Genomic DNA, 23,160 nt, shown 5'->3' on the forward strand with positions numbered 1-23,160 from the left:
CCACGCTCTTCCCCTCTCAAAGGCATTTAACCTTCCTTCAGTTCAGTCATATCAAATTTTAAACGTGTTTTTTTGTCCACAGATGCTACCAGACCTGCTGAGTATTCCCAGTTGTTTTGGTTTCAGATGTCTAGCTTTTATTAATCTGATTGAACGATGTTCACCGTTGTGCCGATCATGTAGATTTAAATACACGCAATGAACTTTCATGAATGAACCTTCGATAAAAATACTGGTCTGACCTCAGCTGGGGTATTGTATCCGGTTCTGGGCACCACACTTTAGGAAGGATGTGAAGAAATTTGAGAGGACGCAGAGAAGATGAATGAAAATGGCTGCAGGCGTGACAAACTTCAGGCACATGGATATATTGGAAAAACTGGGATTGTTCCCCTTTAAAAAAGGTGGAGATTTGATTGAGGCATTCAAAAGGGGAATTGAATAGGGGGAAATGGGCGGAAGGATCAAAACACAGAGGATACCAATTTAAGGTGAATGGCAAAAAAAACCAAAAGCCACAAGGAAAAACAGCACTTGTACACAGCAAGCGCCATGCACTGCCTGAACGTGTGGTGAAAGATGATTCAATGGTAGCTTTAAAAATGGAAACATATACTTATTAGCTGAGAATAAGTAGGGCTACTGGGAAAGGGGGGGTGGGACTAGCTGAGTTATGAGAGTGTACCCTGGAAGCAGTTCAGTAAAGAGCACAATGCCGGTCCTTGGCTTCGGGAGTTGCATCTGAGAAGGGCCATTTGGACTTCTCGCATTCAAAATGAGGCAAAGGTGACCATTTTTTTTGAAAGAAAAGGGAGTCGAGGATTATTGAGGGCAGACAGGGAAGTGGAGTTGAGACCACAACCGGATCAGTCACGGTCTTATTGGCTGGCAGAGCAGGTTCAAAGGCGGACTTCTGCTTCTTGTTTCTCTATAGGAAGGTATATGATAGTGAATAGGAGACAGGATGGTTCCTGCTGGAGGGGCAGTTAGAAAGTTAACATTGATCTGCGCTTGGAGCCAAGTGGTGTCTGGTGATAAAATCCCGTCACACATTTGAGGGTCCCTCTTATTAACCAGCTCTCTGGATTTAGGTTAAGTCTGGTGTGTTTGCATGTGCTTTGCCTTTGCGTCTATATAGTGGGCAGCTGAAACTCAACCTATGCATTTCACAGTAGCTGAGCTTGGAGTCTCGTACACATATCCATAGAGTTCTACGACCATCAGGTAGCTAGCTGAGAAAAAAGAATCACTGAGCAAAAGTGAGATCATTAAGTACTCTGTTCCCAAAATGACCTTACTTACCTTGCCAAGGGGAGTCATCAATTTTTCAGATTCATGTTACAGCAGTATTACGATCCTGCGGGGAGACAGTAAACTAATCAAATCTGCCAAACCACCCTCCAAATTATCAAGATTTCCCTTTTTGTAACTTTTATTTTAACAATGCAAATTAAACATCAACACAGAAATGATACTTGATGAAAGGTAACTGCTATGCATGGGTCCATGTGGAAAGTTCTCTAACTCAGCCTCTGTCATATGGGATCTCTCACTTCCCCACTCAATTAATTCAGCCCTTCAGTCACATTCACCTGCAGGTGATCCTGGACCTGGTCATCACTTGAACAGCACATTCCTGCAGATCCTCCTCAGCTAGGTTCTTGAAGTCTTGATAGCGCAGAGACTTCTTCATCCAACTCCTTAAATAGACTGGTCCGTTCTGGCAAAACTGAAGCATTGCAGTAGAATTGTCCAATTCACAATCCCTGCACTCCTTGGCTTCAGCTTTCTGCCCCTTTCAATTACACACACAGCTCCTTGTAAATGTGCATCCTCTATTCTCCCCTCTGCTGCAGCTTGCCTTCATTCTTTTCAGCAGTAGCTCATTTGTCAGTCTCTATGCTTTTTTGTGTTTGTATCCATGCCTCCATCCTCCAGCTCCTCTATGTGTGGCTCTACTGTGTCTGGCCATATGGCATCAGTATTTCAACTTCCTTTCTGCTTCCAGATCAAGGGTCACCAGGTTACATTGATCAGTTTATCTAAGAAAATTTCAATTGATCTAAATTGTAAAAGTTTTCAAATGTTCTTAAAAAATATTACAGATTTCACAGACTTTTTACAGAAGTCTGGTCTGGTCAGGGAAAACGAGGAGGTGATAGATAGGAGTTATAGGCAGGTGGTCACACAGGGGCCACAAGAAGCAGGCAAGTGGGTCACGGTCAGGAAAGGGAAAAGTCAGGTGGTTGTGCCCCTTAAAAATAAGTACTCTTGTTTGAGTACTGTTGGGGTGGACAGCCCACTTGGTCGTGCCTCCGGCGCGGAGTCCGGCCTTGTAGCACAGAAGGGCAAGGAAAGGAGGAGGAAGGCAGTGATGATAGGGGACTCTACAGTGAGGGGGTCAGACAGGCGTTTTTGTGGAGGAAGTCGAGAAACGTGGATGGTGGCTTGCCTTCCTGGTGCCGGGATCAGGGATGTTTCTGACCGTATCCAAGAAATCCTGAAGTGGGAGGGAGAGGAGCCAGAGATTGTGGTGCATACTGATACCACTGACAGAGGCAAGAAAGGGGAAGGGGTTATGAAAAGAGAATATAGGAAGTTAGGTAGGGAGTTAAGAAGGAACGCAAAGGTAGTAATCTTGGGATTGCTGCCTGTGCCACGGGACAGCGAGGGAAGGAACGGAATAAGGTGGAGGATAAATGCGTGGCTGAGGGATTGGAGCAGGGGTCAGGGATTCAGGTTCCTGGATCATTGGGACCTCTTTAGGGGCAGGTGCGACCTTTACAAAAAGGACAGGTTTCACTTAAATCCCAGGGGGACCAATATCCTGGCGGGAAGGTTTGCCAAGGCTACTGGGGAGTGTTGAAACTAGAATGGTTGGGAGGTGGGAATCGAAATGAGGTGACTGGGAGAGAGGTTAGCTTAAAAATAAAAGGGGCTTGTAGACAGTGTGAGAGGGAGGATAGGGAGATGACGGAGAAGAGGAGCGCTCAGACCGAAGGAGTGTAGTGAACAAAATGGATGAGCTTAGAGTGTGGATCACTACTTGGAAGTGTGATGTGGTGGCCATTACAGAGACTTGGTTATCTCAGGAACAGGACTGGATACTTCAAGTGCCGGGTTTCAGATGTTTCAGGAGGGACAGGGAAGGAGGCAAAAGAGGTGGGGGAGTGGCACTGTTGATCAGAGATAGTGTCACAGCTGTAGAAAAGATGGATGCCGTGAGGGATTGTCTACGGAATCTCTGTGGGTGGAGGTTCGCAACAGGAAGAGGTCAATAACTTTACTGGGTGTTTTCTATAGGCCGCCCAATAGTAGCAGGGATGTGGAGGAGCAGATTGGGAAGCAGATCCTGGAGAGAGGTGATAATAACAGAGTGGTCGTGATAGGAGATTTTAATTTCCCAAATATCGATTGGAATATCCCTAGGGTAAGGGGTTTAGATGGGGAGGAGTTTGTTAGGTGTGTTCAGGAGGGCTTCCTGACACCGTATGTGGATAAGCCTATAAGAGGAGAGGCTGTACTTGATTTGATATTAGGGAATGAACCTGGGCAGGTGTCAGATCTCTCAGTGGGAGAGCATTTTGGGGATAGTGATCATAACTCTACCTCCTTTACATTAGCATTGGAGACAGATAGGATCAGTCAAGCTAGGAAAGTGTTTATTTGGTGTAAGGGCAAGTATGAGGCTATTAGGCAGGAAATTAGAGGCATAAATTGGAAGGAGGTTCTCAGGGAAATGTACAGAAGAAATGTGGCAAATTTTCAAGGAAAATTTGTCTGGAGCTCTACACAGCAACGTTCCAATGAGACAGGGGAGTTATGGTAGGTCACAGGAACCATGGTGCACGAAAGCTGTAATGAATTTAATCAAGAAGAAAAGTCTACAAAAGTTTCAGGGAGCTAAGTAATATTAGAAATCTAGAAGAGTATACGACTAGTAGGTAGGAACTTAAGAGGGAAATTAGAAGAGCAAGAAGGGGCCATAAGAAGGCCTTGGCAGACAGGATAAAGGAAAACCCCAAAGCATTCTACAAGTATGTTAAGAGCAAGAGGATAAGATGTGAAGGAGTAGACCTACCAAATGTGATGGTGGGAAAGTCTGTATAGAACCGGTAGAAATAGCAGAGGTACTCAATGAATACTTTGCTTCAGTATTCACAGTGGAAAAGGATCTTAGTAGTTGCAGTGCAGACTTGCAGTGGACTGAGAAGATTGAGCATGTGGACATTAGGAAAGAGGATGTGTTGGAGCTTTTGAAAAGCATCAAGTTAGATAAATCGCCGGAACCGGATGGGATGTACCCCAGGTTACTGTGGGAGGCGAGGCAAGAGATTTCTTAGCCTCTGGCGATGATCTTTGCATCATCAATGGAGACGGGAGAGGTTCCGGACGATTGGAGGATTGCAGATGTGGTTCCATTATTTAAGAAAGGGAGAAGAGGTAGCCCAGGAAATTATAGACCAGTGAGTCTAACCTCAGTGGTTGGCAAGTTGATGGAGAAGATCCTGAGAGGTAGGATTTATGAACATCTGGAGAGGAATAGTATCAGAAATAGCCAGCACGGCTTTGTCCAAGGCAGATCATGCCTTATGAGCCTAATTGAATTTTTTGAAGATGTAACTAGACACAGACGAGGGAAGAGCGGTAGATGTAGTTTATATGGATTTCAGCAAGGCGTTTGATAAGGTGCCCCATGCAAGGCTCATTGAGAAAGTGAAGGGGCATGTGATACAAGGGGACATTGCTTCGTGGATTCAGAACTGGCTTGCCCACAGAAGGCAAAGAGTGGTTGTAGATGGGTCTTTTTCAGCATGGAGGTCGGTCACCAGTGGAGTGCCCCAGGGATTTGTTCTGGGACCCTTGCTCTTTGTGATTTTTATAAATGACCTGGATAAGGAAGTGGAAGGATGGGTTGGCAAGTTTGCTGATGACACAAAGGTTGGTGGGGTTGTGGATAGTGTAGAGAGATGTCAGCAGTTGCAACGAAACATAGATAAGATGCAAGACTGGGCAGAGAAGTGGCAGGTGGACTTCAACCCAGATAAGTGTGTGGTGGTTCATTTTGGCAGGTCGAATAGGATGAAAGAATATAATATTAAGTGTAAGACGCTTGGCAGTGTGGAAGATCAGAAGGATCTTGGGGTCCGGGTTCATAGGACGCTCAAAGCAGCGTCGCAGTTGGAGGCTGTGGTTAAGAAGGCGTATGGAATACTGGCCTTTATCAATAGAGGAATTGAGTTTAGAAATCGGGAGATAATGCTGCAGCTGTATAGGACCCTGGTCAGACCCCACCTGGAGTACTGCGCCCAGTTCTGGTCGCCTCATTACAGAAAGGATGTGGAAGCCATAGAAAGGGTGCAGAGGAGATTTACAAGGATGTTGCCTGGATTAGGTGGCATGCCTTATGATAGGTCTTTTCTCCTTGGAGAGGCGAAGGATGAGAGGTGACCTGATAGAGCTGTATAAGATGTTGAGGGGTATTGATAGAGTGGATTCTCAGAGGCTTTTACCCAGGGCTGAAATGGTTGCCACAAGAGGTCACAGGTTTAGGGTGCTGGGGAGTAGGTACAGAGGAGATGTTAGGGGTAAGTTTTTCACTCAGAGAGGGGTGGGTGCGTGGAATCGGCTGCTGGTAGTGGTGGTGGATTCGATAGGGTCTTTTAAGAGACTTTTGGATAAGTTCATGGAAGTTAGTAAGATCGAGGGTTATAGGTAAGCCTAGTAGGTAGGGACATTTTCGGCGTAACTTGTGGGCCGAAGGGCCTGTTTGTGCTGTAGCTTTTCTATGTTTTAAGTTACAAATTTTCCTTATGGTACTGCCTCCAGGTCCAGATCTGGCACAGTAGCTTCATTGTGGCTATCCATTACCTTATCCAAATGGTCAGTTTTCATGTGAGAGACAGAATAGAGTGTGTTTGAGTTTGGTCTTGCTCTCCCTTGGGGTGCTTTTATCCACACTTTGTACCTCAAGCTAAACACAAAGGCTGGAATTCTATGGTTGTTCACTGCCCGCCACTGCTGCCAGCAGAGTCAGAGAGTTTGGTGCTCAGCCAAATTGTCGTTCACTGCAGTGGGACTGGAGAATCCTGTTGGCGTGAATGGCTGGAGAATCCCGCCCAAAGTCTTTGACTGTAACTTGGGCAGGTACGACTGATGAGCTACCTTTGTTCCTAACCTTTCCTCTATCATCATAGAACATAGAACATAGAAAGCCACAGCACAAACAGGCCCTTCGGCCCACAAGTTGCGCCGATCACATCCCCAACTCTAGGCCTATCTATAGCCCTCAATCCCATTAAATCCCATGTACTCATCCAGAAGTCTCTTAAAAGACCCCAACGAGTTTGCCTCCACCACCACCACCGACGTCAGCCGATTCCACTCACCCACCACCCTCTGAGTGAAAAACTTACCCCTGACATCTCCTCTGTACCTACCCCCCAGCACCTTAAACCTGTGTCCTCTCGTAGCAACCATTTCAGCCCTTGGAAATAGCCTCTGAGAGTCTACCCTATCCAGACCTCTCAACATCTTGTAAACCTCTATCAGGTCACCTCTCATCCTTCGTCTCTCCAGGGAGAAGAGACCAAGCTCCCTCAACCTATCCTCATAAGGCATGCCCCCCAATCCAGGCAACATCCTTGTAAATCTCCTCTGCACCCTTTCAATGGCTTCAACATCTTTCCTGTAATGAGGTGACCAGAACTGCGCGCAGTACTCCAAGTGGGGTCTAACCAGGGTCCTATAAAGCTGCAGCATTATCTCCCGACTCCTAAACTCAATCCCTCGATTAATGAAGGCCAGTACACCGTACGCCTTCTTGACCGCATCCTCCACCTGCGAGGCCGATTTAAGAGTCCTATGGACCCGGACCCCAAGGTCCTTCTGATCCTCTACACTGCTAAGAATGGTACCCTTCATATTATACTGCTGCTTCATCCCATTGGATCTGCCAAAATGGATCACCACACACTTATCCGGGTTGAAGTCCATCTGCCACTTCTCCGCCCAGTCTTGCATTCTATCTATGTCTCGCTGCAACTTCTCACATCCCTCCAAACTATCCACAACACCACCTACCTTGGTGTCGTCAGCAAACTTACCAACCCATCCCTCCACTTCCTCATCCAGGTCATTTATGAAAATGACAAACAGCAAGGGTCCCAGAACAGATCCCTGGGGCACTCCACTGGTCACTGACCTCCATGCAGAGAAAGACCCCACCACAGCCACTCTCTGCCTTCTGCAGGCAAGCCAGTTCTGGATCCACAAGGCAACAGCCCCTTGGATCCCATGCCCTCTCACTTTCTCAAGAAGTCTTGCATGGGGGACCTTATCGAACGCCTTGCTGAAGTCCATATAGACCACATCCACCGCTCTTCCTTCGTCAATGTGTTTGGTCACATTTTCAAAGAACTCAACCAGGCTCGTAAGGCACGACCTGCCCTTGACAAAGCCGTGCTGACTACTTTTGATCATACTAAACTTCTCTAGATGATCATAAATCCTGTCTCTCAGGATCCTCTCCATCAACTTACCAACCACTGAGGTTAGACTCACCGGTCGGTAATTTCCCGGGCTGTCCCTGTTCCCTTTCTTGAATATAGGGACCACATCTGCAATCCTCCAATCCTCCGGAACCTCTCCCGTCTCCATCGACGATGCAAAGATCATCGCCAAAGGCTCCGCAATCTCCTCCCTCGCCTCCCACAGTAACCTGGGGTACATCCCATCCGGTCCCGGCGACTTACCAACCTTGATGCCATTCAATAGTTCCAACACATCCTCTTTCTTTATGTCCACATGCTCGATCCTTTCTGTCCACCGCAAACCAGCAGTACAACCACCCAGATCCCTTTCCACCGTGAATACCGAGGTAAAGTATTCATTAAGCACCTCCGCCATTTCTAACGGTTCCGCACAAACTTTTCCCCCTTCACCTTTTAAGGGTCCTATGCCTTCACATCTCATCCTTTTACTCTTGACATATTTGTAGAAAGCCTTGGGATTTTCCTTAATCTTACCCGCCAAGGTCTTCTCATGACCCCTTCTCGCTCTCCTAATTTCCTTCTTAAGGAAATGATCGGTGCAACTTGTGGGCCGAAGGGCCTGTTTGTGCTGTGGCTTTCTATGTTCTATGTTCTATTAAGCTCCTTCCTACATCCCGTATACTCCTCTAAATCCTTAACACCTCCTAGCTCTCTGAACCTTCTGTACGCCTCTCTTTTCTTATTCACCAGGTTCATCACAACCTTCGTGCACCACGGTTCCCGTACCCTACCAACACCCCCCTGTCTCATCGGAACATTGTCATGCAGAGCTCCAGACAAACATTCCTTGAAAATCCTCCACTTTCCTTCGGTACTTTTCCCCAAGAATGCCTCCTTCCAATTTACCCGCCTAATTTCCTCCCTGATGACACTGTATTTCCCTTTACTCCAGAGAAACACTTTCCTAGCCTGCCTGATCCTATCTCTTTCCAATGCTATCGTGAAGGAGATAGAATTATGATCGCTATCCCCAAGATGCTCACCCACCGAGAGATCCTCCACCTGTCCAGGTTCATTAGCCAGCACCAGATCAAGTACAGCCTCTCCTCTAGTAGGCTTATCCACATACTGTGTCAGGAAACTCTCCTGGACACACCTAACAAACTCCTCTCCATCCAAACCCCTAGCCCTAGGGATATTCCAATCTATGTTTGGGAAATTAAAATCTCCCATCACGACAACTCTGTTATTCCTACATCTCTCCAGGATCTGTTTCCCCATCTGCTCCTCAACATCTCTGTTACTATTGGGCGGCCTATAGAAAACACCCAGCAACGTTACCGACCCCTTCCTGTTCCTAACCTCCACCCACAGAGACTCCGTAGTCAATCCCTCCACGGCGTCCACCTTCTCTACAGCCGTGACACTATCCCTGATCAACAGTGCCACTCCCCCCCCTCTCTTGCCTCCCTCCCTGTCCTTCCTGAAACATCTAAAACCCGGCACCTGAAGCACCCAGTCCTGTCCCTGAGACATCCAAGTCTCCGTAATGGCCACCACATCACAATTCGAAGCAGCAATCCACGCTCTAAGCTCATCCACTTTATTCACTACACTCCTGGCATTAAAATAGACACATCTCAGACCTTCAGCCTGAGCACTTCCCTTCTCCATCACTCGTCTAACCTCCCTCTTACCCTGTCTACATTCCTTATCTATTTGCGAGCTAACCTCCTCGCTCTCAGTCCCCTCATTTCGATTCCCTCCCCCCAACCTTTCTAGTTTAAAGTCTCTCCAGTAGCCTTAGCCAACCTTCCCGCCAGGATATTGGTCCCCCTGGGATTCAAGTGCCACCCGTCTTTTTTAAACAGGTCACACCTGCCCCTAAAGAGGTCTCAATGATCCAAGTACCCAAATCCTTGTCCCTTGCTCCAGTCCCTCAGCCACGCATTCATTCTCCACCGATTCCTGTTCTCACTCTCCCGCGGCACAGGCAGCAATCCCGAGATTACTACCTTTGCATTCCTCTTTCTCAGCTGTCTACCTAACTCCCTATATTCTCTTTTCATGACCCCTTCCCTCTTCCTACCTATGTCAGCAGTACCTATATGCATCACGACCTTCGGCTCCTCTCCCTCCCCTTCAGGATTTCTGGGACTCGACCAGAGACATCCCGGACCCCTGCACCAGGGAGGCAGACCACCATCCGAGAGTCCCGTCTGTGTCCGCAAAAACACCTATCTGACCCCCTCACCGTAGAGTCCCCAATTAGCACTACCCTCCTTTCCTTACCCTTTTGCACTACTGGGCCAGGTTCAGCTCCAGAGACACTGCCACCGCTGCTTCCCCCAGGTGGGCTGTCCACCCCAGTAGTACTCAGACAGGAGTACTTATTATTAAGGGGCACATCCACCTGTTTATCAACAGGTTATTCCAAATATTTATCACACTTTAATCAATGTAAATTTAGGTCTTGTTCTACTCTGAAGTATATCTTTGGTTTATTTTACTACATTACTCAATATATTTCCAATCACCATTTCTTAAGTTTTCACATGGGCAGTCCTTCAGCTCAAATCATCCTGAATTTAGGCCTGTACGTGTATGATATTTTATTGGTACATCACATCTCAAGTAGGCTTACATTCGTCACAAGCAGGCTTACATTATCACTGCAATGAAGTTACTGTGAAAATCCTAGTCGCCACACTCCAGCACCTGTTCAGCTACACCACGGCCAAATGCACCTAACCAGCACATCTTTTGGACTGTGGGAGGAAACCCACGCAGACACGGGGAGAACGTGCAGACTCTGCAGACAGTGACCTAAATTGGGAACTGAACCTGGGTCCCTGGCGCTGTGAAGCAGCAGTGTGAACCACTGTGCCACCGTGCCCCCATGGCAGCATCCCAAGGTTAAGGCAAATAAACAAACTTCCGGTTCATTGCAAACCTTCTTACATGATGTAAGAACCACTGCTTAAGACTCCCATCACACACCCGGAAGCCAGTTCTTTTAGAAAGTAGTGCTCTCAAATGCAAGCTTCGAGGGAATGCGATGATAAAGGTGAAAATGAAGTGTTTCTAGTTACGTATGCCTGCACAACTTTCCTAGCTCTCGAGATAGGGATACTTGACAAAGGTCAAAGTTGATAGGGCAGAAGCTCCAAGAAGCATACCTCCCTATAGGTTAGTGCAGTTCCATCCCTCATTAACAATTTTTTTTTAAACTTTAGGCAGCAACACCATCAGTTGTACTTCTCGCATAATCTGTAAGAGGCTGTAAATATTAATTATAGAATGAAGGCATTCGGGACCCAGAGAATGAGTGGCCAATCCTCCCAGTACCATTGGAAACCATAAACAAGTAAAATTTTAAATAATCTGGTCCTGATCTTTTATAGGACTCTCGCGAGTAGCTACTCTATACTGAAAAGGTATTTTATACAAGTTTGGACTGTCCTGTGCTGTGATCCCCATGGAGACTATCAAATCAAAACCCAAATTCGCCGAATGACACCAATGAGAAAATCAACAGACAGGATTTCACAAAACTTAGTGAAACAATCAAACCCACGATTAAACCCAAAATCAACACAGGTTAAACAGGAATTAATAGGCAGGTGATAAACTATGAATTACATTAAATGGTTGATACAGCAAAGGTGGATAGATTTCTCAGGCAGTCCATTCAGCATATGGCAATCTCAGCCTTAAAGTCCTTCAAAACTCTGCCTTCCTCAAATAAGATAGAATTCTAGCTCTTCCAGGATTTAGCCTGAATCCCAGCTGACAGCAGCACACAACCAGAAAGTAGCTGAGGCCAAAACGTTGTGTGATTTCAAGAAGAAATTAGATATAGCTCTTGGGGCTAAAGGGATCAAGGGACATTGGGAGGGGGAGGGGAGGGGGTGGGCAGGATCAGGATATTGAATTTGATGATCCGCCATGATCATAATGAATGGCGGAGCAGGCTTGAAAGGAAGAATGGCCTACTCCTATTTCTAGTTTCTATGTAATCAATCCGACTTCCAGGGGCCCTGTCTTCACTGATATAGCACACGCCTTCAGGTCCTCTCCAGCTCTGCTTACAATGGTCTTCATGATGTAAATCAATTGTTATTTTCAAGTAACAGAAACAACTGTAGTCACTATATATTTGCCTATTCCCAGCTCCTGGATCAAGCACCTGTACTGCCCCACTGGGATCATTTTGAGTTCGGGATGCTTCATATCTGGTTACAACTAGTTTCAATTTCCTCAAAGTTTAGTTTCCCTAAAAAGCGGAAGGTTGAGTTTCCTTTTTCAGTTAGGGTGCGTCTCAAAAGTTACATGCATTAAAACCAGACTCAATCACACCTTCCTGAACATTTTTGGATCATGTGAGGAAGGAAACCACTGGAAACAGAATCTTACAGGATCGGAGTCCATTTAACCAATTATGAACCAGCTCAGAGCTGATCAATTAGTCTCATTCCGTCTTTCACCATAACTTAAGCTCCATAAATGTGATATGGCAGAGGCCACTCCTTGGACACATCGAACAATTCATTGGATACAAAGAACAAAAAATAGTACAGCACAGGACAGACCCTTCGGCCCGCCAAGTCCATGTCAATCATGATGCCCGAACTAAAAACTTGCTGCTCTTACTCAGACCGTATCCCATTATTCTCTCCCTATTCACGTACCCATCCATATGGCTCTTAGTACCCATCCATATGGCTCTTAAATGTTGCTAATGTGCTTGTTTCCACCACCTTCCCTGGCAGCGTGTTCCAGGCACCCACTACTCTGCATGAAAACATCCCCCCACACATCTCCCTTAAACTTACCCCCTCTGTCACTTGGTAGTTTTCCCTTACTTTGAAAGGGAAACCACTAAGATAAAGGTGCATTACCTGTTAAACTGGGCTTTTCATGTTCACAGTCTGTACTGCTTGTCTGCCCAGATGTATTTGAAGTCCCCAAATTGATATCCACCCACTAACTAAATCACACTACACCAGCATCATCTATCTTTTCTGCAGTTTTAGTAGAAACCCTAAAATCAACCAATAGAATGGAATGAGAAAAGGCTATTAGCTCACCTGCTTCTTCTATACACTGGCTGCCACATCATGGAATTCACACTAGATAATAAAGCACCTCAAAAGTCCTGCAACATTTCTCCCCAGCAACAAATGGTCAAATCTCCATAATACATTTTTACACTTACACCTTCATGATTCACACCCAAGAAGCCTTTTCGTAGCTGATCTCCATGATCACAATGACAGATGAACTGATTATCCCTACATCACTTCCATCCAGAAGAACAAGGACAGAAGATACATGGGAACACCACTACCACCTGCATGTTCCCCTCCAGGCCACTCAATGTCCCGACTTGGGAATATATCATCGTTCCTTCATAGTCGCTGGGTCAAAATCCTGGAATTCCTTCACTAACGGCCTTGTGGGTTAACCCACAGCACGTGGACTGCAGCGATTCAAGGCGGCAGCTTACCACCACCTTCTCAAGGGCAACTAGGGATGGGCAATAAATGCCGGCCAGCCAGTGACGCCCATGTCCCACGAATGAATAAAAAAATCTGCGCATTCCTAACCAATATACAACTTTATAAATTAATAGATGTTTTTGCCAAGTTTATCAACTTATCTGTAAACACCCGTGAGATAATGAATAACTTACACGAGGTAACTAACAGCTCAAGTTAAACAACATTGAAATATGGAAACTTATAGCACAACAGGCCACTTAGCACCATTCCTTTGAAGAAAGAGTCATAGCCTAATATCACTTTCTAGTTTTTGGCCCTGCTTACCACTATATTATTTCTAGACCATTAAAGTCAACTGTGATGTTAGAACAGCCCGAATTACCATTCTCACTCAGGTTTAAAATGCTCATAATTGACTGACGTAGTAAAGCCCACATCTACAGTGCAGTGGCTGAGACAGTCAATTTGATTAACGGCATTTCTTGAACCCTGATAAAATCTATCCATGCCATAAAGTGCTCCCATATTAACATCACTTTTTTCCAAATGGTTAGAGGTACTACTGTCTTAATCCAGATAGAAAATTAGTAATTCTTCAAACTCAAAAGATGACTGGTGAAATTTAAATTGCCTAACTAAAGGAAGGGCCCTTTGCAATTCAAGGAACTTCAACGTAGTCACTCTCACACTTTAGTCCACACTTTAGAATCAAAGCATACCAGAAATCTTATTGGTACCACTCCCGCTTTGCCACATTTCTGAAGTTATGGCAGTGATATAGAAATTCCTGACTACGAAAATAGGACATTAGATATATCTGACCCCTTGCCTGAACTGTGGTATGCCAATGTTGTCTTTCCCCTCTTCATGCATACTCAAGTCAGGAAGCACACTATTGCATTCTATTAGCAGAGAAAAAACAGAGGTGGAGCTAAGAGTTGCCCCATACTGTACCTGAAAGAGAAGCCCCTCTAAGAAAAGATCAGGGAAGGTTGACCGATAGACAGGAAAGCCCCACTATTCCATGGAATGCCAAAGCAGCTCTACTTTCCACAGGGGCTGCTGCCAGGATCATTATTCTAAGAAGCATCCGTACTTGAAACAGCTCCAAGGCCAGAAGCAACCAGGTAAGGAAAGTTGGCCGCACATTAGAACCAACTTCCACAGCCTGAGGATGAGACAGCAAAGGAATTCTTTCAGGAATGAACAATTAGGGGTCCACTCCCTCCACATTCAAAACTGACTTGTGCTGGACGTTGGACACAAAGTTAATAGCATTGTGGTGTAAGTTCACCATTTTGGCTGATCCAGATCAAACGATCACTGCAAGTGATCATAGCATCTTGTGCCAATGAGGCAAGTTGCTTGCTTGGGCCTTCGGTCAAATAAACTAATGGAGTAATTGTTGAGCTCACTGGTTTGGACAGGGGTGTGACCAGTGTACATAGCTGTATTGATGGATCTATTCAAGACATTCTTCAAACACTTGCAGGCATAATAATTTGCCGTGGATGTAGAAAAACTTGGGACCGAATACATCAGGCAGCGCTGAAACGAGCTACTTCAGTTAATAAATTGTGAATCTTTGATAGCAAAAACATAAATGAAAACTATGCACGCCAGCCACTGATCAAAAGGCAAAGACCCACATGTCAAGATATTCAAGACAGAGTTAGACAGATTTTGGACAGAGAAGAGAGTCAAGGGTTACGGGGAGCAGACAGGAAAATGCAGCTGATGCCACAACCAGATAAACTATAATCTTATTAATGGCAGAGCAGACTCAATTGGCCAAATGGCCGACTCTTGCACCTATGTTCTTTTAACTGGATTAATAGCACAAGTGCTTAAGTTACTTATGACGATGTAAAGAAAAATCACTGAATGACGCATTCTAAAAATTATAAAGTGGGTTGCAATCTTGCTCCTTGTATCAGCTCCTGGTTTCAAGCATTTTTAAAAAAAGTAATGTTTTCATTATCTCCATGCCACAAATATTTATTTGAATTGCTTATATTAGAATACTGGTTAATGGGGACAATGGTTAGGAACAAGAGAGACTAGCTTTTGATGCAACAAAATCTAGAAAGCCCAAATATTTATAATGTTTGCGTGTACATTAAACCACTGCTGTAAATATTGCATAAATAATCACATTTACTAAAGCCTACATAATTAGTATAAAGATATCTCTCATTGGCTTGATTTATGTGACCTTAAAATTATATTTCAATGCCAGTTTTTTTTTCTCTTAATCAGTCCAGTTTTGTCTTAATGCTGTGTATCTGGTATAGCAAAGAGTACAATATTCTGAGGTGCATAACCACTTCCGACTCCCCAAGGTCTGTCCACCATCTACAAGTCGGAAGTCAGGAGTATGATGGAATACTCTTCAGATGCATAAAGGAGTGCAGTTCTAACAAAACTCAAGAATCCTGATACCCCGCATGATTGGCACCCCTTAAATAGTCACTTTTAACACCGCTTGCACATAGTGGCAGCAGTGGGTGCGCCATCTACAAGACACATTGCAGCAACTTGCAAAGCCTCCTTTGATAGCACCTTCCAAACTCTCAACCTCGTAGTACAAAGGCAGCAGATGAATGGGAACACCACCACTTTCAACCAAGTTCCCCCTCAAGCCACATGACTTGCAACTACATCGCCATTCTTTAATTGTCTCTGGGTCAAATTCCTGCAAGTCCCTACCAACACCATGTGGGCTGCAGCAAATCAAGGCAGCGCCTCACCACCACAAGGGCAAATAGGAATGGGCAACAAATGCCAGTCTCGAGAATGACACATCCCATGAATGAATTTTAAAATCTTTACATATTTAAAAGCATCTATGCCAAAACCTGCATGCATGTTTCCATCAGCCAATTTATTCTGATTTTATTCGTTTATTAGAAGTATTAAGAGAAAATGAAAACATATCTTAAGCCTCGTAAGAACCAAAATTTGAGCTCAGGTTGAATATATTTTAGTAGTTTCATTTTATTTTCAGCTTTTGCTAATTTGAACATTGCTATGCTTGTGTTTTATGTTTGCAGTGTACTCTAACATTAGGTACTCCAAGAACATGACACATGGCAGACTCAGTAATCCGATACACAAACCTAACAAGTCTTCAATGTTTTAGTAACTGATTAGCCAGCCTGGTAGATTAGTGGAACCTGGAGAGAGTAAGCTGGACACTAATGATTGGGAACAGACAAACTCTGTGTGGATCCAGCAAGGGAATCTTAAAATTACCTTAAAATTGGTGTCAATCTGGTCAAAGGGTGAATCCAGAAAATTATTCCAGAAAAAGTCTGCAAGAATACAGAATGGAGTGCAGACAATCGGATGTATAATCAATTGAGGCGTTTGAAAGGGAAGTACTTACATGGCAAGTGAAGACAAAGAATAGTTAAAAGGGGAATAGAACTGGAATTAAAGTGAAAGAACTGCCATGACTAACAAGTTGGTTATCAGACGCAATGGGCCTGATGACCTACTCAGTTTGTTGTGATTTCCTGATGCATAACAAAAAATGGAATTATTAAAAAGTACCAGAGATTTGGTTAACCATGCTGTTTGCATAGTTTGTTTTACATACATTGCTTGAAGCTTCCTTATATCACGTGGAGCATATTTTTAAAATTGTAGTTTGCATAAAATGAACAGACTGAGCCAGTTTAAAGTTCTATCAATTTTGGCACCCGTAGCCCTCATGCAACTGTTTAGCAGACTGCTTCACGGAGTGTTTAATCATGTGTGAAAGCAAGAAATCAACCTTTCAAGAAGTAAAGAGCAGATAAATAAAAAATGCAGTACTTATATAGTCCCGTACGTGGCCAACGTTAAGGACTGCTTGCAAGAATAATCCATTAAATATCCCAATAAGAAACACATCGGACAGCAAAGTGGTGGTACATAAAGCCATTTTAAGATTTTACTAATGCAGTAAGTTACCATATGACTGAACATCACTGAAACCTAGATTTCAAATAGCCAAAGCGGAGTGAAAAAAAATCCACCTCTCGTCAGCATCTCCAAAGAGACTCAAGAATCTAAAACAACTCCAGAGATCTATTTATTTATTTCTAACATGGGGAGGGAAAAAAAATATGGGCGGGGGCGGCGGGGAGGGGAGGAACGCGGTTAAACAAATTCACCACAGGGCATGATGATTCCTCCAGTATGAAAGAGCCATTCAAGTGGTAAAGGGGATAGTATTTCTGCTAATGCTTTGCTGGAAAATGAACTTGTTCAAATTCTTAATCCATTTTCAAACCACGATTTGTTTGCAAGCATCAATGCTGCAAAACACTTTTTTAATTTCATGTTTTACATATAAAAAAAGGTCTTCAATAAAATATTCCAAAGTCTAGTTAATTTCAGTCATTACCATTGTGCCAGGAAACAGTAAAGAAGTGGTTTTAGTCTGTTTTATTTGATATCATTCATGTTAACATCCTTTGTTCATTTGTCAATGAGTAAAAATTGTTTAAATAGTGCTGCCAACCTTACTTCACCAGCACCCACACTCTGCGATATCATATACTATTTCAGATGCAACGAGCCTTTTCTCCATTAGAACTAATGTAAGGCCTATAGGATTAAATGCAATACTGTTCCTGAAGAATAAATTGTTTAGGTACAGCAGATAAAAGGACAAGAACAAAATAAAAAGGAGGGGCGGAAAAAAAAGCTCAGAAAATTCACTATATTTGTCGGGAAAAGAGTCAAAAGATGAAACTTCGGTTCCAATACTTGCAAGGACACTGTCACATGCTAATTCCACTTACAATTCTGCAAGAAAGTTGGATAGCGTTTCTACCATTGCGTGTGGGTTTATTGTGCGAAAACATCAAACGAGAGAGGTGGACTTTTAAAAAAAAAGCTGTCAGTTGAACCCAGAGGGCCAGCATTCCAGTGCGAGAGTCGAAAGGTTAGACAGAAAATATAATATTTCCAGACTTGTGAGAGCTATCAACAGTTAAGTTTTTCTTTTTATTTTTTTTTTCTAAAACCTTCCAAGAATCGTTGTGCTGTTAACTAAAGCAAGAGCTCAAGAACGCCGTTAACATTCCAGGTTCTCCCTTCCACTCTTAGTGGATCTAATCAGTAAAATTTTGCTCGCTGGGACTAGAACAGCAGTACTTGCACCAAACCACTCCAAAATCTAAGCTCCAAAAGCAAGGCTGGGGCTGTGGGGAGGAGGGGGGATTTAAAAAAAATAAAGAGCGCACCCAGAACCAAGTGGACACAAGGAAATAATGGTACATATTTTAAAAATACATTGATGACGTTATCCGGGAGAATTTGATTTCAATTTATAAATTCAAAAAGGGCTCAATTCAGTAATGTAACAAACATATGATTGAGTAATTTTTTTCTTGAACTTTAAAATAAATATTCAGAAAAAGTTTACTATACATACAAGCAAATGATATGAAAGTCACACTAACCAAAAAAATTTGTTCGTACAAGTTGCTGAAATCTGCTGTTCCAGCCCACTGTCCCCTGGATGGGAGGCACAGACATGGGTGACTATTGTAGCTGACTATCATATGGCCTTTTTAAAAAAAAACAGGGGCACTGACACCCATAATTTTACTTTTTTTTTATCACACGCTTTACATTCATATCTTTTACAGCATGCCAAATCCTTTGGCATAGGTAATGGCCTTTAGTAGTCTCTCACTGAGCTTTTCCTTGCTGCAGTACTCAGGAAGCAGGAGGACATTAAAACATGTGTGAGATGTTGGCAACCTGGAAGAAAAAAAAATAATACATTAGGTTCACTAATAGCAGCAATGGGGAAATACAGAACAAGCCAGGGACTGTTCATTGCAGTCTGCACTGCAAACACAGCTTATTTGTAATTTTGGAAGTTGATCTGAATACTAAGGTGGATTGGAGAAATAAATATTTGAGGTAACCACCAGCAAAAATAACTTGCAGCACAGTGGGCAGTGTCCCTGCCTCTGAGCCAGAAGATCCAGGTTTCAGTCCCACCTCAGGACTTGATGACCAAGGAAGGTGCATTCATGATGCGGCCAACAGGTTGAGTGTCAACCTGCAAAATCCTTCCAAACACGCTAATAGCAGGAGGTAAAAGCAGGAGACACTCCTGGTCAGTCACACTTGATGAAAAGTGGCATCCCTCAAGCCATAATCCTCTGGCAACAGGCTAGCGACCTGGTCCAGGGAAAGGCTAGCTATGAAACAGATGAAAGTCTACCTTGTGCACCACTAAGTGCAGGAAGAGAAACAACAACCAGCAAAAGCCTGTCAATAGCGGTCATTGATCACAATTGAATCAATGGTTTCAAGCAGGAATTTTAACTACAAGTAAAACTGATTTATTTTACCTCCTTAATCATAACATATACTGGTTAGACCACATTTAAGAGGCATCTGGATGGGTACATGAATTGGGAAAGAATAGAGGGATGCGGACCGAGTAAGGGCAGATGGTTTAAAAAAAAATTTAGTTAGGGCAGCATGACCGGCACAGGCTTGGTGGGCCGAAGGGCCCGTTCCTGTGCTGTACTTTCCTTTGTATTTAAAATACCTGTTGACTTTTAGTTTAGGAAGGAGATCAGATTATACTGAAGCAATTCGCTATGATAAAAAAGAGACTTGGGTTGAAAACTGTAGAAACAGGGGCTCTATTTAAATAAGAGCTCAAAAGTAAGGCAAGTCAGGAAAAAACTCTCATTACTGAACATAATTTGGCAACGAGAGGATATATGTTTATTGCCAGTCAAAAGATGGAAGATACAGGAATTCTTTTTAATGCATATGGCTATCATGGCATGTCCTAGAAGAAATCACAACAAATGCAAAACAATTATTTAAGAACATAAGAAATAGGAGCAGGAGTAGGCCATCTAGCCCCTCGAGCCTGCCCCGCCATTCAATAAGATCATGGCTGATCTGACGTGGATCAGTACCACTTACCCGCCTGATCCCCATAACCCTTAATTCCCTTACCGATCAGGAATCCATCCATCCGTGCTTTAAAGATTTGAAGATTTAAGATCTTAGAAGGGTTGCAAGAATGGAGTAAATGGCTCTTCCGAGAGTCAGCACAGATACGAGAAGCAGAATAGATTTCCCGTGCTGTAAAACTCTATAATTTGAGAATGTACTCAATTTCATCACCTTCATGGCTCAATACCACTCTAGCGGTTGAATTTACACGCTTAAGCCACCTTTACAGGAGACCTTCTTTATACACGTTTTACATAGCAGGATGCAATGTGTACGTAGTGATCAACTGAATGCATTTAATGCAGACACTTGCAGTGCCTCACCAGAAATATTTTAATTGCTTTAAATGAACAAAAGGTGTTAGAACACCTATGCTAAATGCCCAACAGCTATCAACATAAAGCATAATCCATTGTTGGTCAATGCTGTGATCCATCAAAGCAGGAGGTCTGCAAGGATGTATTATGGAATACAAATGCACTGCAGCTTGGTGGCATTTATAATGTGTTTGAGAGATGTGGGGTTGGTTAGCTCAGTTGGCTAGATGGCTGGAGTGTAGTGCTGAATGATGCCAACATCATGGGTTCAATCTCTATACTGGCTGTGGTGGTTCATGGCGTCTGCCTCCTTAACTTGTTTCATGCTCCTCAAGCTATATATCCAATTATATCTCCCTGATGAAGAGAGACACATGCTGTGGTCATTTGTGGACTATGGCTAATTAGCTAGCAGACACATTACCTGTCAGAATCTGGTCCGTTCTTTGCAATAATCATCTTGAGTTTTCCAAGGCCACCAACCGGTGCTCGATCTGTGCCTGTTGTAAACTGCAGGAAGAGTCGTTTCTGCTCCTCTGTAAATGCGTGGACGATTTCCCAAAACTCCCTGATAAAATATCATTTGTTAACGCCTTTATGAATTAATATCTCTATATGTGGCAAAATGTAAGCAACCAACTCAATACATTCAGGAATTCAAGCAATGTATGTTTTCTGCGAAGTTTTTATAGTAATGGATGTGAAAATTACCTTGTGAAACAATGAGGCCTGTAAACCCATAATCTCTCCCATCTAAAATCTTAATTAAAGCATTATTACAATTAGCTGGAGGGAGTGTAGGGGGTATTGTGTACAAATTTGTGACTCAGAATGACAACTTTCCATTTAACCTCCTTTTCAGTGTAGGTATCGCGAAGTTCACCATTTTTCTTTACTAACTCAAACTCAAAGGAAAGGTTATCTCATTTGGAAACTCGAAAATGGGGGCAGGACGGGTTAGGGATGACAATTGATCGTTTGCTTTTAGCTCTTAAAGTTCAAGCATCGTGATCAACAAAATTAATGCTCTTGAATGGCCATTTGCCGGGAAATGGATGCTTTATTGGACTCCGAAGTTAGTGGAGCCGCTTTCTTTCTGTTAAAATATCCCATCCTTCATCACTGACTTCGCCCAACCCCAAATTATCACAGCATGGAAATCAGTTTTCTATTATAGAAACGTACATCACAGAAGGAGATCATTCACGTCTGCAACAGCCCACTCAAAGATCAATGTAGCTAGTGTCACTCACCCATTCTTTCCCCATATCTCTGCAATTTCTCTCCAAGTATATATCAAATTCTCCTTTGAAGGAGAGAGGAATGGACGAACAACAAGGCAGATTAATAAACAGTGAGGTTTATTTTGGAAAAACAACTATATACATAGGACACCAATGTGTAAGCTTGCAAACTCAATGAATCCTGACTCCGTGTCAAACAATTGCCTCTTGGTTTGATGGGTCATGTGACCCCCTTCCCCCAAAGGACACGTCACCACATCCCTCCCCTTCCAATTTCTTAATGTTTTACAATAACAATGAAACTATTTACAATATTGCACAGCAAAGGCAGGTGGGGCGGGGGGAACTTAACAGTCTCCCAGTAAGTCCATATGGAGATTTCCTAATTCATTGAGAGTGTCGCAATTCTTTAACAGCTGCGTCTGCATTTTCGTCTGAAACTACAGCAGGAAAGCCTCCAGTTTGCACAGGTGTTCAAGTGCCGATCACCTCTCCAATTCCCACCGGAATGTTACTCTGCCCCTCCTCAGGGTTACTGGATTTGGTTCCACTAAAATTGCTGGAACCACACTAACAGGTGTAGCAGGGATAGAAAGCTCAATTGGCACTGTGCATGGTTCTCTTCTCAAGTGTTCCATATGTTACTTCATTTTCTTCCCTTGTATGTCAAATATGTATGACGCTGCACCTGTCTTGGCCACGATCATCCTAGGGACCCAATTCGGACCAGTATTGAAATTTCTCTTATGCAAACTAAATAGTTTACTTGAAAAGCTCTCAACCTTGGTGGAGTCATGACATCTCTTCTGTGCAACTTGTTTTGCTTCTACCCTCCCTGCCAGATTTGGAAATATTAGATGGAGTCTTGTTTGAAGATGTCTTCCCATGAGCAATTCAGCAGAGATAACTCCTGTTGTGACATGAGGAGTTGTTCCGTACATTAGGAAAAAACAGGCCATTCAAAGCTGCAAAGGCTCAGTGGACGGTTTCTTCATGGCATGTCTGGATGGCTTTTTCAGGTGAACCCTGTTTGAGGCCGGGTGGTGGGGGCTGATCTGACATACCAAAACCCATTGGTTTGGATGAAGCGGTGAAACTTCTCATTCGTAAATGCTGTCCCATTGTCAGGGAACAGCACTTCAGGAAGCCCATGTGTGGTGAATGTCTGCCGTAGTTTTATCAATTGTGGCTAAGGATGTTGTGGTTTTCCTCTCATGAACGTTAATAATGAGGAGAAACATGCTGCCCATGAATGGACCTGCAAAATCAACATGGAATTGCACCTGTGGCCAACCTGGCCATTCCCATGGGTGTAGAGAAGCTGAGGGTGGCACACTTGGCTGTACTCGACACAGGTTGCCATGTCTAACAAGATCTTTGATGTCTTAATCGATCCTGGGTCACCACACGTAACTTCGGGCTAACATTTTCATCATACTGGGATGTGCACAGGGCAACTCTCGTAATAGTGTTTTGAGCAGGAATGACCACCATGGCTTCTCACAACTGTACTTCATCTTCACATCTCAGCTTATCCTTTTGGATTTGCAATGGTCAAAATGGTTTGATTCATCATGATGCCAACTGTGAAGGACCATCCATTTGACTCTAGACA

The 23,160-nt window shown here is 43.7% G+C and overlaps 2 protein-coding genes across 9 annotated transcripts in view; one reads left to right on the plus strand and one right to left on the minus strand.

The window, feature by feature from the left end:
• LOC144499850 (uncharacterized) overlaps nucleotides 1-23,160 on the plus strand; it is a 64,980-nt gene that overhangs the window by 11,827 nt on the left and 29,993 nt on the right. The gene's annotated exons all lie outside the window — the stretch shown is intronic.
• Nucleotides 17,977-23,160, minus strand: part of ube3a (ubiquitin protein ligase E3A) — a 56,614-nt gene continuing 51,430 nt past the window's right edge. For all 8 annotated transcript variants that reach the window (XM_078222403.1, XM_078222398.1, XM_078222402.1 and 5 more), the window contains 2 exons: nucleotides 20,726-20,869; nucleotides 17,977-18,757 (listed from right to left, as the gene is read on the minus strand). In XM_078222403.1, coding sequence (XP_078078529.1) covers nucleotides 18,637-18,757; nucleotides 20,726-20,869 — 265 coding nt within the window. In that variant the 3' untranslated portion in view covers nucleotides 17,977-18,636. The remainder of the gene's footprint in view (nucleotides 18,758-20,725; nucleotides 20,870-23,160) is intronic.

The sequence above is a fragment of the Mustelus asterias genome, chromosome 10, assembly GCF_964213995.1.
Source record: "Mustelus asterias chromosome 10, sMusAst1.hap1.1, whole genome shotgun sequence".
NCBI lineage: Eukaryota > Metazoa > Chordata > Chondrichthyes > Carcharhiniformes > Triakidae > Mustelus > Mustelus asterias.